Below are 17,576 nucleotides of genomic sequence, written 5' to 3'. Positions count from 1 at the left end.
TGGTGGTGGCAGTAATGGCAGCTGTTATATGGTGGTGGCAGTAATGGTAGCTGTTATATGGTGGTGGCAGTAATGGTAGCTGTTATATGGTGGTGGCAGTAATGGTAGCTGTTATATGGTGGTGGCAGTAATGGTGGCTGTTATATGGTGGTGGCAGTAATGGCAGCTGTTATATGGTGGTGGCAGTAATGGTAGCTGTTATATGGTGGTGGCAGTAATGGTAGCTGTTATATTGTGGTGGCAGTAATGGCAGCTGTTATATGGTGGTGGCAGTAATGGGAGCTGTTATATGGTGGTGGCAGTAATGGTAGCTGTTATATGGTGGTGGCAGTAATGGTAGCTGTTATATTGTGGTGGCAGTAATGGCAGCTGTTATATGGTGGTGGCAGTAATGGTAGCTGTTATATGGTGGTGGCAGTAATGGCAGCTGTTATATGGTGGCAGTAATGGTAGCTGTTATATGGTGGTGGCAGTAATGGCAGCTGTTATATGGTGGTGGCAGTAATGGTAGCTGTTATATGGTGGTGGCAGTAATGGCAGCTGTTATATGGTGGTGGCAGTAATGGTAGCTGTTATATGGTGGTGGCAGTAATGGCAGCTGTTATATGGTGGTGGCAGTAATGGCAGCTGTTATATGGTGGTGGCAGTAATGGCAGCTGTTATATGGTGGTGGCAGTAATGGTAGCTGTTATATGGTGGTGGCAGTAATGGCAGCTGTTATATGGTGGTGGCAGTAATGGTAGCTGTTATATGGTGGTGGCAGTAATGGTAGCTGTTATATGGTGGTGGCAGTAATGGTAGCTGTTATATGGTGGTGGCAGTAATGGCAGCTGTTATATGGTGGTGGCAGTAATGGTAGCTGTTATATGGTGGTGGCAGTAATGGCAGCTGTTATATGGTGGTGGCAGTAATGGTAGCTGTTATATGGTGGTGGCAGTAATGGCAGCTGTTATATGGTGGTGGCAGTAATGGTAGCTGTTATATGGTGGTGGCAGTAATGGTAGCTGTTATATGGTGGTGGCAGTAATGGTAGCTGTTATATGGTGGTGGCAGTAATGGCAGCTGTTATATGGTGGTGGCAGTAATGGTAGCTGTTATATTGTGAGCAAATGGAATAGTAAGATGGACAAGGCAGCAGAACGTGTCTTGCTCAGTGGTGGCAGATAAGATGAAACTCTCATGGCAAACGTGGCCAACTCCTTCCACTGCTCTAACATATTGACCCAGAATTGTATGCCATAGTTATTCGCTGGACTATAGGACCACTCTAGATACAACCGTACCTGCTGGTATAACTGCGGCTCCAATGCAATATACTCCTGTGACTGGGATGAGTAATCACAAACTTCATCTTTATTCTCAGGAAGTAGAACAATCCTGCACCCACTGGTGATGCCACCAAAACCAAAAGCAGTGTTGCTGTTGCCACTAGAGATGAGCGAACAGTAAAATATTCGATATTCATTATTTGTTCCGAATAGCCGCTCAATATTGGACTATTCAAACAAATATGGAACCCCATTATAGTCTATGGGGGAAAATGCTCCGTTTCAGGAGATCCCACCATTCGACTCAGGAGAGTCACCAAGTCCACTATGACACCTCAGCAAATGATGCCAACACCTCTGCAATGCAACTGGGACAGCAGGGGGCGCATGTCTGGGGGCATCTAACACACCAAAGCCCCTCTATTACCCCAACATCACAGCCTAACAACCACACACTATACACACTCACTACAACCTCTATCAAAGTGGGGGGAAAATACCTGGAAACCTTCTTTACTCCCCAATTGGATGGACACAATTTTAGCTCAACAAACAGTAACAACCACCCCTTTAAATCACGTTCCCCATGACAGCTAAAGATGGAATAGGCAATGGAAAATCCAAAAGCCCTCACCCTGACCTGTCATTGTGGATGTGTGTGTGTGTGTGTGTGTGTGTGTGTGTGTGTGTGTGTGTGTGTGTGTGTGTGTGTGTGTGTGTGATGTGGTGAGACCTTCCAAAATTCACTTTTCTAGCCCATAACATGAGCCCTTCCAAATGAAGTTCCAGGCCCTTAAGCTGAGCCCCAGCAGAGATTGGGGCCCTTCAGGTGACTTCAGCCTCTACCTGCAGAGTTTTAGGCCCTTTAACTTAGTTCAGCCTTCACCAGCAGAGATTTGTTGGTCCTTTGGGTGAGTGGAGCCTTTAAACAGCAGTGTTTTGGGCCCTTGGAGTGACTAGAGCCATGCAGCAGCGGTGTTTTATTTTTTGGCCCTTGGGGTGACCCCTAAAAAATTGATTTGCAAGCCCCTGGGGGGGGGGGGATATACTTGAAAAAAAGAAAATTAATAAAAAAATATATATATTATTACATTCAGGAATAGGGGCTGGGGTTGTAGGAGGAGGAAGAGTGAATTGGGTGCTGGCAGCCCCTCTCCAGTACCTGGACTGTAGAGTGGATATACAGCTGGGTATCCACGTCCTCGCCCACGTCCCCACTGCTATGCTGCATGATTTGCAGATTGATTTTATGTTAAGCTCTGAAAAGAGCTGTTTTTTTCCTGCCTAATAAAGCTAGAAAGCTCTGAATTGCCCTGAGACCAAGCTCTCCCTATCACTCCAAAACGAAAATGAGACAAAGATGGCCGACACTATTCTTATGAATCAGAGGTCACATGTTTTCGGCAGCCAATGGGTTTTTCCATTTTTTTCACTGCCTCCGTTGTCGTAGTTCCTGTCCCACCTCCCCTGCACTGTTATTGGTGCAAAAAAAAGGTGCCAAGAAAGGTGGGCGGGGATACGAATATTTACCTAGTTTGCGGCCTTGTATTTGATTGGAATCGAATACCTCGACAGCCTGATATTTGATCAAATACCTATCCGATCAAACGGCGTTTGCTCATCTCTAGTTGCCCCCCATTCTTATTGTTAGTACTTTCACGTATCTTTCCTCTTTCCTCTCCTTTAGCTTTTCCCCTCATGTTACTGAGCTGCTTATATAATATTGATTTTTGTAGCATATACATATACACAATATCTCTAATCCATCATTTATTAATAACTACAACTAATAATCCATTGATAATACCTATTGCCAGGTGAACCACCACCAATCTAAAATTAGTAGCCCACTGTATCTCAAGAAGCAATTTTAAAATGTGGATAACCCCTTTAAGGGCTCCAACATGGCGTCTTCTTCTATCACATTATCTGTATATTGTAACAGATTAGAGACAAAATCGGAGGGTCAATTCCTAGTGAGTTCTGAAGCATTTATCACAATACATGGTGCAGCAATCCAAGGGGAAGAATTGTGGATGGAGTATGTGTGTCACCGAGGACTTGTCCAGGTTTTAGGAGTGACCATAGACCTGGTGGGGAGGTCGCTCCTATTCTCCATCCAGAGGTGTCCTTAGTACCCGCCCAGATTTAAGATGGTGGACAGAGTAAGGGTGTGGTGTGTCTATGGAAGTAAGAGGCTGGAAGGAGAGTCTTTGCTCTGTATGTTGAACAAGCCCCGGACAGAGTCTAACGCCGTGTCCTAATCAAACTGGTGAGACCATCTGATTTATTTTGGACATTGAGCTAGAAGTACGGACTTGTTGTTTGCCACATTGTTGCTGAGAGAAGATTCTGAAGGGAGGCCACTGGTTGCCTTTATCTGATAAGAACCTGGTCCAGTGTCTACCAGATACTCTACTTCTGAGCTAAACCTTCATAGAGGGTTATGGAAGCTACTCCAGATATTACATGTTAATAAGAACAATACAATAGTCTCTAAACCCATATTTCTTCAGACAAAAGTTTATTCTGTCCATTAATGGTACTTAAGAAAAACAGATGGAACAATCTGAAGACGTAGATCTTGAAGAGCTTTAGTTGGTGGCGACAGTGTTGGAGATCCAGGAGTTGTAGTTGCAGGCCTTGGTGTAGACACCAGGATAGTTCCTGAGAGCACAGCCGTATCCCCAGGAGACAATACCCTGGAGCTGTCCATTGCAGACCACGGGGCCACCAGAGTCACCCTGAAAGGAGAAAATAGTCATATATGTGCCTAAGATTGTCCATTTAATAGACACTGGTAAGAAATGCAGCCGGTCCTCCCTTTAGTCCGTCCTCTCTATAGTCCTATATCCCAGCTCTAGTTAGTTGGGGAGATTAAAGGAGTTTCAGGAAACCTCATCACTGAATACAGTTTTGCAACTTTCTAATCTACTTAGATATAATTCATCTTTCCCAAGATATGTCATTCCATCAGTGGTCACGAGAGGAGGCTAAAGTTTCATTACTATAGTATAAAAGCATGATGACGTCCTTGCCACCCTCTTTCCAGTCCAGTACGAGTTCTCCTTTTCTTTAGGATACGGTATACCATATTCCATCTCAAATATAGCAAGTTATATGGACAAGGCCAGACTATACAGAGTATCTGCAGATCTGTCCTCCCTTCCTTCTCCTCTCCAGCTTATATGTCATCCATTATAGGACACCGAAGGATCTAATGTGGGCACCAAACGTACAAATGCATTGGAACATTCAGAGTAGTATTTACCTGGCAGGAATCCTTGCCACCTTCCACGTATCCGACACAGATCATGTTGTTGGTGATCTCTCCGGGGTAGGCATTGCTACATTGGGCGGTGGTCAAGATGGGGGCGTTCAGGCACTGCAGGAGGTCGGGGTAGTTGGCTGTGGAAAAAAAGTACAGTATAGAATTTACAACTTTGCAAATTTTGTAGTAATTGTGGTAAAGTGTCCAGTTGAGAGTATAAGGACAATAATATTATTAAGTTGTGCTGTCACTTACTTCCACTGCTCAGGGTGTTGCCCCATCCGGAGATCAGACAGCTGGTGCCAGCGCCGGCACAACCAGAGGCCAGAGGTACGGTCTTGACGTAGGAGTTGAGGGTGGCGGGAGAGGCCAACTTGATCAACATGATGTCATTGTCCAGGGTTCTGGAGTTGTAGCTTCCGTGTCTGATGACTTTGGCGGAGTTGATGAACTGTTCGGTACCTTCACTGGTGGCGATGTTGTGTTCTCCCAGTCTGACCTGAAGGCTCCTGGATGAGGGCACATCGGGGAGAGTTAGACAGAGACTCCATTATATATTCCATGTTTTATATTGTGTTATTGCCCCCGTGAAATTAAAAAAGAATCTCAAAGATGACACTAAGTATCACCTTCTATTAAAGCTATTGATAACCTAATCTTCTCTACCCCGCTGTCCCACCTCCACCTTCTCTTCAAGCTTCTTCTATGTATGTGATATTTGGACTAATCTGTCCTAATGCAGAAAGTAGAGATTGCTTGGAATAAACCAGTAGAACATTCCACTATGGTGAGGTTGGAGGATGGTGGGAATGGTTTTGTGTCTACTGGATTTCCTCCAGGACTCTTGTACTTACGCCTTGTAGCAGTGAGCGGCAGAGACGACCCACAAGGTGTTGATCAGAGCTCCTCCACAGAAGTGGTAGCCGGAGTTCAGGGAAGCCTGGTAGGGCACAGAGTTCTTGGTACAGGTGTACCCTCCGACGATTTTATCGTCATCCTCAAAAGCAGCTGCAAGTCAAGAACATTTAGTAACAGTCAGATTAAGATTCTCAAGTCTTCATATTCTCCTATCAGCCATGTTAGTAAGAAGACTCACCGGCTGCTCCGAGGAGCACACAGATCAGAAGAAACTTCATGGTGATGGGTCTCTGGTGGAGGTTGGATGGAGGTACTGATGGTATTTATATGTTCTCCTGATATCTCGGCTCCTGGACACGGCACAGCTTGGCCAATAAGAGACCATGTCTGTTAATGTATATAGGAGATAACCAGCTAGGAAGGATCCGGTCACTCGGCTCTGTCCTTGGTGCCTATTTCTGTCTTATCAGCCACTAAGTCATACGTTAAGGCTCCCTATTTAGTCTTTGCCAGGTGAGTTATAGTATTTTTTACATTCTCTTTTTCCCACGACTTGTTCTTACTCTCCTATTTATTTATTTTTGTTGGACTTTTGAAACTGTATCCAAATCGTATGTTGGCCATCATTCATTCCCCAATGGATTTATCCCTGCAAGCAAGACTTTTCTCTCCATGTTTTTTGGGTAGAAATTGGACAGAAACTCAGCAAACCCCATTATGGTCTATGGGGGTCTGTGGGTTTTTGCAGGTAACTACGTTTTAAGTGCATTAGGTTTCCATTGTTCATGTCCCCATGTGGACCAGAAGAATGGAAAGCCAAACGCTAGTGTCATCTTAGCGTCATATGTTCCCAAAAGAAGAGAGTCTGGTCAGAAACTTGGGAAAATGTCTCAGTCACGACCGTGTAAGCCGGATATTGGTGAAGTTTCAGAATGTTTTAAATCTAGATTATAATAAAAATTAAAAATGTACAAAACAGAAACATTTACCATGAAACAACCAGAAGCCGTTGATGGTTGTAGTTAGAGAATGTTTCTTGATCGTCGTTATTTATACAGGCATGGAGGTTATAATGCAAAGAGCAATGGTTTTACAGAGAAATTAGTATGGTGGCAGTAATGGTAGCTGTTATATGGTGGTGGCAGTAATGGCAGCTGTTATATGGTGGTGGCAGTAATGGCAGCTGTTATATGGTGGTGGCAGTAATGGTAGCTGTTATATGGTGGTGGCAGTAATGGCAGCTGTTATATGGTGGTGGCAGTAATGGCAGCTGTTATATGGTGGTGGCAGTAATAGTAGCTGTTATATTGTGGTGGCAGTAATGGCAGCTGTTATATGGTGGTGGCAGTAATGGTAGCTGTTATATGGTGGTGGCAGTAATGGCAGCTGTTATATGGTGGTGGCAGTAATGGTAGCTGTTATATGGTGGTGGCAGTAATGGCAGCTGTTATATGGTGGTGGCAGTAATGGTAGCTGTTATATGGTGGTGGCAGTAATGGCAGCTGTTATATGGTGGTGGCAGTAATGGTAGCTGTTATATGGTGGTGGCAGTAATGGCAGCTGTTATATGGTGGTGGCAGTAATGGTAGCTGTTATATGGTGGTGGCAGTAATGGCAGCTGTTATATGGTGGTGGCAGTAATGGCAGCTGTTATATGGTGGTGGCAGTAATGGTAGCTGTTATATGGTGGTGGCAGTAATGGTAGCTGTTATATGGTGGTGGCAGTAATGGTAGCTGTTATATGGTGGTGGCAGTAATGGTAGCTGTTATATGGTGGTGGCAGTAATGGTAGCTGTTATATGGTGGTGGCAGTAATGGTAGCTGTTATATGGTGGTGGCAGTAATGGTAGCTGTTATATGGTGGTGGCAGTAATGGTAGCTGTTATATGGTGGTGGCAGTAATGGTAGCTGTTATATGGTGGTGGCAGTAATGGTAGCTGTTATATGGTGGTGGCAGTAATGGTAGCTGTTATATGGTGGTGGCAGTAATGGCAGCTATTATATGGTGGTGGCAGTAATGGTAGCTGTTATATGGTGGTGGCAGTAATGGTAGCTGTTATATTGTGGTGGCAGTAATGGCAGCTGTTATATGGTGGTGGCAGTAATGGGAGCTGTTATATGGTGGTGGCAGTAATGGTAGCTGTTATATTGTGGTGGCAGTAATGGCAGCTGTTATATGGTGGTGGCAGTAATGGCAGCTGTTATATGGTGGTGGCAGTAATGGTAGCTGTTATATGGTGGTGGCAGTAATGGTAGCTGTTATATGGTGGTGGCAGTAATGGCAGCTGTTATATGGTGCTGGCAGTAATGGCAGCTGTTATATGGTGGTGGCAGTAATGGTAGCTGTTATATGGTGGTGGCAGTAATGGTAGCTGTTATATGGTGGTGGCAGTAATGGCAGCTGTTATATGGTGGTGGCAGTAATGGTAGCTGTTATATGGTGGTGGCAGTAATGGCAGCTGTTATATGGTGCTGGCAGTAATGGCAGCTGTTATATGGTGGTGGCAGTAATGGTAGCTGTTATATGGTGGTGGCAGTAATGGTAGCTGTTATATGGTGGTGGCAGTAATGGCAGCTGTTATATGGTGGTGGCAGTAATGGTAGCTGTTATATGGTGGTGGCAGTAATGGTAGCTGTTATATGGTGGTGGCAGTAATGGTAGCTGTTATATGGTGGTGGCAGTAATGGCAGCTGTTATATGGTGGTGGCAGTAATGGTAGCTGTTATATGGTGGTGGCAGTAATGGTAGCTGTTATATGGTGGTGGCAGTAATGGTAGCTGTTATATGGTGGTGGCAGTAATGGTAGCTGTTATATGGTGGTGGCAGTAATGGCAGCTGTTATATGGTGGTGGCAGTAATGGCAGCTGTTATATGGTGGTGGCAGTAATGGTAGCTGTTATATGGTGGTGGCAGTAATGGCAGCTGTTATATTGTGGTGGCAGTAATGGTAGCTGTTATATGGTGGTGGCAGTAATGGCAGCTGTTATATGGTGGTGGCAGTAATGGTAGCTGTTATATTGTGAGCAAATGGAATAGTATGATGGACAAGGCAGCAGAACGTGTCTTGCTCAGTGGTGGCAGATAAGATGAAACTCTCATGGCAAACGTGGCCAACTCCTTCCACTGCTCTAACATATTGACCCAGAATTGTATGCCATAGTTATTCGCTGGACTATAGGACCACTCTAGATACAACCGTACCTGCTGGTATAACTGCGGCTCCAATGCAATATACTCCTGTGACTGGGATGAGTAATCACAAACTTCATCTTTATTCTCAGGAAGTAGAACAATCCTGCACCCACTGGTGATGCCACCAAAACCAAAAGCAGTGTTGCTGTTGCCACTAGAGATGAGCGAACAGTAAAATATTCGATATTCATTATTTGTTCCGAATAGCCGCTCAATATTGGACTATTCAAACAAATATGGAACCCCATTATAGTCTATGGGGGAAAATGCTCCGTTTCAGGAGATCCCACCATTCGACTCAGGAGAGTCACCAAGTCCACTATGACACCTCAGCAAATGATGCCAACACCTCTGCAATGCAACTGGGACAGCAGGGGGTGCATGTCTGGGGGCATCTAACACACCAAAGCCCCTCTATTACCCCAACATCACAGCCTAACAACTACACACTATACACACTCACTACAACCTCTATCAAAGTGGGGGGAAAATACCTGGAAACCTTCTTTACTCCCCAATTGGATGGACACAATTTTAGCTCAACAAACAGTAACAACCACCCCTTTAAATCACGTTCCCCATGACAGCTAAAGATGGAATAGGCAATGGAAAATCCAAAAGCCCTCACCCTGACCTGTCATTGTGGATGTGTGTGTGTGTGTGTGTGTGTGTGTGTGTGTGTGTGTGTGTGTGTGTGTGTGTGTGTGTGTGTGTGTGTGTTGTGGTGAGACCTTCCAAAATTCACTTTTCTAGCCCATAACATGAGCCCTTCCAAATGAAGTTCCAGGCCCTTAAGCTGAGCCCCAGCAGAGATTGGGGCCCTTCAGGTGACTTCAGCCTCTACCTGCAGAGTTTTAGGCCCTTTAACTTAGTTCAGCCTTCACCAGCAGAGATTTGTTGGTCCTTTGGGTGAGTGGAGCCTTTAAACAGCAGTGTTTTGGGCCCTTGGAGTGACTAGAGCCATGCAGCAGCGGTGTTTTATTTTTTGGCCCTTGGGGTGACCCCTAAAAAATTGATTTGCAAGCCCCTGGGGGGGGGGGGGATATACTTGAAAAAAAGAAAATTAATAAAAAAATATATATATTATTACATTCAGGAATAGGGGCTGGGGTTGTAGGAGGAGGAAGAGTGAATTGGGTGCTGGCAGCCCCTCTCCAGTACCTGGACTGTAGAGTGGATATACAGCTGGGTATCCACGTCCTCGCCCACGTCCCCACTGCTACGCTGCATGATTTGCAGATTGATTTTATGTTAAGCTCTGAAAAGAGCTGTTTTTTTCCTGCCTAATAAAGCTAGAAAGCTCTGAATTGCCCTGAGACCAAACTCTCCCTATCACTCCAAAACGAAAATGAGACAAAGATGGCCGACACTATTCTTATGAATCAGAGGTCACATGTTTTCGGCAGCCAATGGGTTTTTCCATTTTTTTCACTGCCTCCGTTGTCGTAGTTCCTGTCTCACCTCCCCTGCACTGTTATTGGTGCAAAAAAAGTGCCAAGGAAGGTGGGAGGGGATACGAATATTTACCTCGTTTGTGGCCTTGTATTTGATTGGAATCGAACACCTCGACAGCCTGATATTTGATCAAATACCTATTCAATCAAACGGCGTTTGCTCATCTCTAGTTGCCCCCCATTCTTATTGTTAGTACTTTCACGTATCTTTCCTCTTTCCTCTCCTTTAGCTTTTCCCCTCATGTTACTGAGCTGCTTATATAATATTGATTTTTGTAGCATATACATATACACAATATCTCTAATCCATCATTTATTAATAACTACAACTAATAATCCATTGATAATACCTATTGCCAGGTGAACCACCACCAATCTAAAATTAGTAGCCCACTGTATCTCAAGAAGCAATTTTAAAATGTGGATAACCCCTTTAAGGGCTCCAACATGGCGTCTTCTTCTATCACATTATCTGTATATTGTAACAGATTAGAGACAAAATCGGAGGGTCAATTCCTAGTGAGTTCTGAAGCATTTATCACAATACATGGTGCAGCAATCCAAGGGGAAGAATTGTGGATGGAGTATGTGTGTCACCGAGGACTTGTCCAGGTTTTAGGAGTGACCATAGACCTGGTGGGGAGGTCGCTCCTATTCTCCATCCAGAGGTGTCCTTAGTACCCGCCCAGATTTAAGATGGTGGACAGAGTAAGGGTGTGGTGTGTCTATGGAAGTAAGAGGCTGGAAGGAGAGTCTTTGCTCTGTATGTTGAACAAGCCCCGGACAGAGTCTAACGCCGTGTCCTAATCAAACTGGTGAGACCATCTGATTTATTTTGGACATTGAGCTAGAAGTACGGACTTGTTGTTTGCCACATTGTTGCTGAGAGAAGATTCTGAAGGGAGGCCACTGGTTGCCTTTATCTGATAAGAACCTGGTCCAGTGTCTACCAGATACTCTACTTCTGAGCTAAACCTTCATAGAGGGTTATGGAAGCTACTCCAGATATTACATGTTAATAAGAACAATACAATAGTCTCTAAACCCATATTTCTTCAGACAAAAGTTTATTCTGTCCATTAATGGTACTTAAGAAAAACAGATGGAACAATCTGAAGACGTAGATCTTGAAGAGCTTTAGTTGGTGGCGACAGTGTTGGAGATCCAGGAGTTGTAGTTGCAGGCCTTGGTGTAGACACCAGGATAGTTCCTGAGAGCACAGCCGTATCCCCAGGAGACAATACCCTGGAGCTGTCCATTGCAGACCACGGGGCCACCAGAGTCACCCTGAAAGGAGAAAATAGTCATATATGTGCCTAAGATTGTCCATTTAATAGACACTGGTAAGAAATGCAGCCGGTCCTCCCTTTAGTCCGTCCTCTCTATAGTCCTATATCCCAGCTCTAGTTAGTTGGGGAGATTAAAGGAGTTTCAGGAAACCTCATCACTGAATACAGTTTTGCAACTTTCTAATCTACTTAGATATAATTCATCTTTCCCAAGATATGTCATTCCATCAGTGGTCACGAGAGGAGGCTAAAGTTTCATTACTATAGTATAAAAGCATGATGACGTCCTTGCCACCCTCTTTCCAGTCCAGTACGAGTTCTCCTTTTCTTTAGGATACGGTATACCATATTCCATCTCAAATATAGCAAGTTATATGGACAAGGCCAGACTATACAGAGTATCTGCAGATCTGTCCTCCCTTCCTTCTCCTCTCCAGCTTATATGTCATCCATTATAGGACACCGAAGGATCTAATGTGGGCACCAAACGTACAAATGCATTGGAACATTCAGAGTAGTATTTACCTGGCAGGAATCCTTGCCACCTTCCACGTATCCGACACAGATCATGTTGTTGGTGATCTCTCCGGGGTAGGCATTGCTACATTGGGCGGTGGTCAAGATGGGGGCGTTCAGGCACTGCAGGAGGTCGGGGTAGTTGGCTGTGGAAAAAAAGTACAGTATAGAATTTACAACTTTGCAAATTTTGTAGTAATTGTGGTAAAGTGTCCAGTTGAGAGTATAAGGACAATAATATTATTAAGTTGTGCTGTCACTTACTTCCACTGCTCAGGGTGTTGCCCCATCCGGAGATCAGACAGCTGGTGCCAGCGCCGGCACAACCAGAGGCCAGAGGTACGGTCTTGACGTAGGAGTTGAGGGTGGCGGGAGAGGCCAACTTGATCAACATGATGTCATTGTCCAGGGTTCTGGAGTTGTAGCTTCCGTGTCTGATGACTTTGGCGGAGTTGATGAACTGTTCGGTACCTTCACTGGTGGCGATGTTGTGTTCTCCCAGTCTGACCTGAAGGCTCCTGGATGAGGGCACATCGGGGAGAGTTAGACAGAGACTCCATTATATATTCCATGTTTTATATTGTGTTATTGCCCCCGTGAAATTAAAAAAGAATCTCAAAGATGACACTAAGTATCACCTTCTATTAAAGCTATTGATAACCTAATCTTCTCTACCCCGCTGTCCCACCTCCACCTTCTCTTCAAGCTTCTTCTATGTATGTGATATTTGGACTAATCTGTCCTAATGCAGAAAGTAGAGATTGCTTGGAATAAACCAGTAGAACATTCCACTATGGTGAGGTTGGAGGATGGTGGGAATGGTTTTGTGTCTACTGGATTTCCTCCAGGACTCTTGTACTTACGCCTTGTAGCAGTGAGCGGCAGAGACGACCCACAAGGTGTTGATCAGAGCTCCTCCACAGAAGTGGTAGCCGGAGTTCAGGGAAGCCTGGTAGGGCACAGAGTTCTTGGTACAGGTGTACCCTCCGACGATTTTATCGTCATCCTCAAAAGCAGCTGCAAGTCAAGAACATTTAGTAACAGTCAGATTAAGATTCTCAAGTCTTCATATTCTCCTATCAGCCATGTTAGTAAGAAGACTCACCGGCTGCTCCGAGGAGCACACAGATCAGAAGAAACTTCATGGTGATGGGTCTCTGGTGGAGGTTGGATGGAGGTACTGATGGTATTTATATGTTCTCCTGATATCTCGGCTCCTGGACACGGCACAGCTTGGCCAATAAGAGACCATGTCTGTTAATGTATATAGGAGATAACCAGCTAGGAAGGATCCGGTCACTCGGCTCTGTCCTTGGTGCCTATTTCTGTCTTATCAGCCACTAAGTCATACGTTAAGGCTCCCTATTTAGTCTTTGCCAGGTGAGTTATAGTATTTTTTACATTCTCTTTTTCCCACGACTTGTTCTTACTCTCCTATTTATTTATTTTTGTTGGACTTTTGAAACTGTATCCAAATCGTATGTTGGCCATCATTCATTCCCCAATGGATTTATCCCTGCAAGCAAGACTTTTCTCTCCATGTTTTTTGGGTAGAAATTGGACAGAAACTCAGCAAACCCCATTATGGTCTATGGGGGTCTGTGGGTTTTTGCAGGTAACTACGTTTTAAGTGCATTAGGTTTCCATTGTTCATGTCCCCATGTGGACCAGAAGAATGGAAAGCCAAACGCTAGTGTCATCTTAGCGTCATATGTTCCCAAAAGAAGAGAGTCTGGTCAGAAACTTGGGAAAATGTCTCAGTCACGACCGTGTAAGCCGGATATTGGTGAAGTTTCAGAATGTTTTAAATCTAGATTATAATAAAAATTAAAAATGTACAAAACAGAAACATTTACCATGAAACAACCAGAAGCCGTTGATGGTTGTAGTTAGAGAATGTTTCTTGATCGTCGTTATTTATACAGGCATGGAGGTTATAATGCAAAGAGCAATGGTTTTACAGAAAAATTAGTATGGTGGCAGTAATGGTAGCTGTTATATGGTGGTGGCAGTAATGGCAGCTGTTATATGGTGGTGGCAGTAATGGCAGCTGTTATATGGTGGTGGCAGTAATGGTAGCTGTTATATGGTGGTGGCAGTAATGGCAGCTGTTATATGGTGGTGGCAGTAATGGCAGCTGTTATATGGTGGTGGCAGTAATAGTAGCTGTTATATTGTGGTGGCAGTAATGGCAGCTGTTATATGGTGGTGGCAGTAATGGTAGCTGTTATATGGTGGTGGCAGTAATGGCAGCTGTTATATGGTGGTGGCAGTAATGGTAGCTGTTATATGGTGGTGGCAGTAATGGCAGCTGTTATATGGTGGTGGCAGTAATGGTAGCTGTTATATGGTGGTGGCAGTAATGGCAGCTGTTATATGGTGGTGGCAGTAATGGTAGCTGTTATATGGTGGTGGCAGTAATGGCAGCTGTTATATGGTGGTGGCAGTAATGGTAGCTGTTATATGGTGGTGGCAGTAATGGCAGCTGTTATATGGTGGTGGCAGTAATGGCAGCTGTTATATGGTGGTGGCAGTAATGGTAGCTGTTATATGGTGGTGGCAGTAATGGTAGCTGTTATATGGTGGTGGCAGTAATGGTAGCTGTTATATGGTGGTGGCAGTAATGGTAGCTGTTATATGGTGGTGGCAGTAATGGTAGCTGTTATATGGTGGTGGCAGTAATGGTAGCTGTTATATGGTGGTGGCAGTAATGGTAGCTGTTATATGGTGGTGGCAGTAATGGTAGCTGTTATATGGTGGTGGCAGTAATGGTAGCTGTTATATGGTGGTGGCAGTAATGGTAGCTGTTATATGGTGGTGGCAGTAATGGCAGCTATTATATGGTGGTGGCAGTAATGGTAGCTGTTATATGGTGGTGGCAGTAATGGTAGCTGTTATATTGTGGTGGCAGTAATGGCAGCTGTTATATGGTGGTGGCAGTAATGGGAGCTGTTATATGGTGGTGGCAGTAATGGTAGCTGTTATATTGTGGTGGCAGTAATGGCAGCTGTTATATGGTGGTGGCAGTAATGGCAGCTGTTATATGGTGGTGGCAGTAATGGTAGCTGTTATATGGTGGTGGCAGTAATGGTAGCTGTTATATGGTGGTGGCAGTAATGGCAGCTGTTATATGGTGCTGGCAGTAATGGCAGCTGTTATATGGTGGTGGCAGTAATGGCAGCTGTTATATGGTGGTGGCAGTAATGGTAGCTGTTATATGGTGGTGGCAGTAATGGCAGCTGTTATATGGTGGTGGCAGTAATGGTAGCTGTTATATGGTGGTGGCAGTAATGGCAGCTGTTATATGGTGCTGGCAGTAATGGCAGCTGTTATATGGTGGTGGCAGTAATGGTAGCTGTTATATGGTGGTGGCAGTAATGGTAGCTGTTATATGGTGGTGGCAGTAATGGCAGCTGTTATATGGTGGTGGCAGTAATGGTAGCTGTTATATGGTGGTGGCAGTAATGGTAGCTGTTATATGGTGGTGGCAGTAATGGTAGCTGTTATATGGTGGTGGCAGTAATGGCAGCTGTTATATGGTGGTGGCAGTAATGGTAGCTGTTATATGGTGGTGGCAGTAATGGTAGCTGTTATATGGTGGTGGCAGTAATGGTAGCTGTTATATGGTGGTGGCAGTAATGGTAGCTGTTATATGGTGGTGGCAGTAATGGCAGCTGTTATATGGTGGTGGCAGTAATGGCAGCTGTTATATGGTGGTGGCAGTAATGGTAGCTGTTATATGGTGGTGGCAGTAATGGCAGCTGTTATATTGTGGTGGCAGTAATGGTAGCTGTTATATGGTGGTGGCAGTAATGGCAGCTGTTATATGGTGGTGGCAGTAATGGTAGCTGTTATATTGTGAGCAAATGGAATAGTATGATGGACAAGGCAGCAGAACGTGTCTTGCTCAGTGGTGGCAGATAAGATGAAACTCTCATGGCAAACGTGGCCAACTCCTTCCACTGCTCTAACATATTGACCCAGAATTGTATGCCATAGTTATTCGCTGGACTATAGGACCACTCTAGATACAACCGTACCTGCTGGTATAACTGCGGCTCCAATGCAATATACTCCTGTGACTGGGATGAGTAATCACAAACTTCATCTTTATTCTCAGGAAGTAGAACAATCCTGCACCCACTGGTGATGCCACCAAAACCAAAAGCAGTGTTGCTGTTGCCACTAGAGATGAGCGAACAGTAAAATATTCGATATTCATTATTTGTTCCGAATAGCCGCTCAATATTGGACTATTCAAACAAATATGGAACCCCATTATAGTCTATGGGGGAAAATGCTCCGTTTCAGGAGATCCCACCATTCGACTCAGGAGAGTCACCAAGTCCACTATGACACCTCAGCAAATGATGCCAACACCTCTGCAATGCAACTGGGACAGCAGGGGGTGCATGTCTGGGGGCATCTAACACACCAAAGCCCCTCTATTACCCCAACATCACAGCCTAACAACTACACACTATACACACTCACTACAACCTCTATCAAAGTGGGGGGAAAATACCTGGAAACCTTCTTTACTCCCCAATTGGATGGACACAATTTTAGCTCAACAAACAGTAACAACCACCCCTTTAAATCACGTTCCCCATGACAGCTAAAGATGGAATAGGCAATGGAAAATCCAAAAGCCCTCACCCTGACCTGTCATTGTGGATGTGTGTGTGTGTGTGTGTGTGTGTGTGTGTGTGTGTGTGTGATGTGGTGAGACCTTCCAAAATTCACTTTTCTAGCCCATAACATGAGCCCTTCCAAATGAAGTTCCAGGCCCTTAAGCTGAGCCCCAGCAGAGATTGGGGCCCTTCAGGTGACTTCAGCCTCTACCTGCAGAGTTTTAGGCCCTTTAACTTAGTTCAGCCTTCACCAGCAGAGATTTGTTGGTCCTTTGGGTGAGTGGAGCCTTTAAACAGCAGTGTTTTGGGCCCTTGGAGTGACTAGAGCCATGCAGCAGCGGTGTTTTATTTTTTGGCCCTTGGGGTGACCCCTAAAAAATTGATTTGCAAGCCCCTGGGGGGGGGGGGGGATATACTTGAAAAAAAGAAAATTAATAAAAAAATATATATATTATTACATTCAGGAATAGGGGCTGGGGTTGTAGGAGGAGGAAGAGTGAATTGGGTGCTGGCAGCCCCTCTCCAGTACCTGGACTGTAGAGTGGATATACAGCTGGGTATCCACGTCCTCGCCCACGTCCCCACTGCTATGCTGCATGATTTGCAGATTGATTTTATGTTAAGCTCTGAAAAGAGCTGTTTTTTTCCTGCCTAATAAAGCTAGAAAGCTCTGAATTGCCCTGAGACCAAGCTCTCCCTATCACTCCAAAACGAAAATGAGACAAAGATGGCCGACACTATTCTTATGAATCAGAGGTCACATGTTTTCGGCAGCCAATGGGTTTTTCCATTTTTTTCACTGCCTCCGTTGTCGTAGTTCCTGTCCCACCTCCCCTGCACTGTTATTGGTGCAAAAAAAAGGTGCCAGGAAAGGTGGGCGGGGATACGAATATTTACCTAGTTTGCGGCCTTGTATTTGATTGGAATCGAATACCTCGACAGCCTGATATTTGATCAAATACCTATCCGATCAAACGGCGTTTGCTCATCTCTAGTTGCCCCCCATTCTTATTGTTAGTACTTTCACGTATCTTTCCTCTTTCCTCTCCTTTAGCTTTTCCCCTCATGTTACTGAGCTGCTTATATAATATTG

At 44.7% G+C, this 17,576-nt stretch overlaps 3 protein-coding genes across 3 annotated transcripts in view; all 3 read right to left on the bottom strand.

Annotated features, from left to right (window-relative positions):
* The window catches only part of LOC142182861 (M1-specific T cell receptor beta chain-like), a 142,974-nt gene that overhangs the window by 97,525 nt on the left and 27,873 nt on the right, over window positions 1-17,576 (bottom strand). The window lies entirely within an intron of this gene.
* Window positions 3,863-5,676, bottom strand: LOC142182870 (trypsin-like). The gene is made up of 5 exons (XM_075257644.1): window positions 5,636-5,676; window positions 5,394-5,547; window positions 4,795-5,048; window positions 4,540-4,676; window positions 3,863-4,012 (listed from the first exon to the last, which is right to left on the bottom strand). The coding sequence occupies exons 1-5, from the start codon at window positions 5,673-5,675 to the stop codon at window positions 3,863-3,865; spliced, it is 735 nt and encodes a 244-aa protein (XP_075113745.1). The 5' UTR covers window position 5,676.
* Window positions 11,182-12,995, bottom strand: LOC142182871 (trypsin-like). The gene is made up of 5 exons (XM_075257645.1): window positions 12,955-12,995; window positions 12,713-12,866; window positions 12,114-12,367; window positions 11,859-11,995; window positions 11,182-11,331 (listed from the first exon to the last, which is right to left on the bottom strand). Exons 1-5 carry the CDS (start codon window positions 12,992-12,994, stop codon window positions 11,182-11,184), a joined length of 735 nt encoding a protein of 244 aa, XP_075113746.1. The 5' UTR covers window position 12,995.

Source organism: Leptodactylus fuscus, chromosome 10 (assembly GCF_031893055.1).
Source record: "Leptodactylus fuscus isolate aLepFus1 chromosome 10, aLepFus1.hap2, whole genome shotgun sequence".
NCBI classification, from domain to species: Eukaryota; Metazoa; Chordata; class Amphibia; order Anura; family Leptodactylidae; genus Leptodactylus; species Leptodactylus fuscus.
The sequence above is the reverse complement of the archived record's forward strand: the minus strand, read 5'-3'. Positions and strand labels throughout refer to the sequence as shown.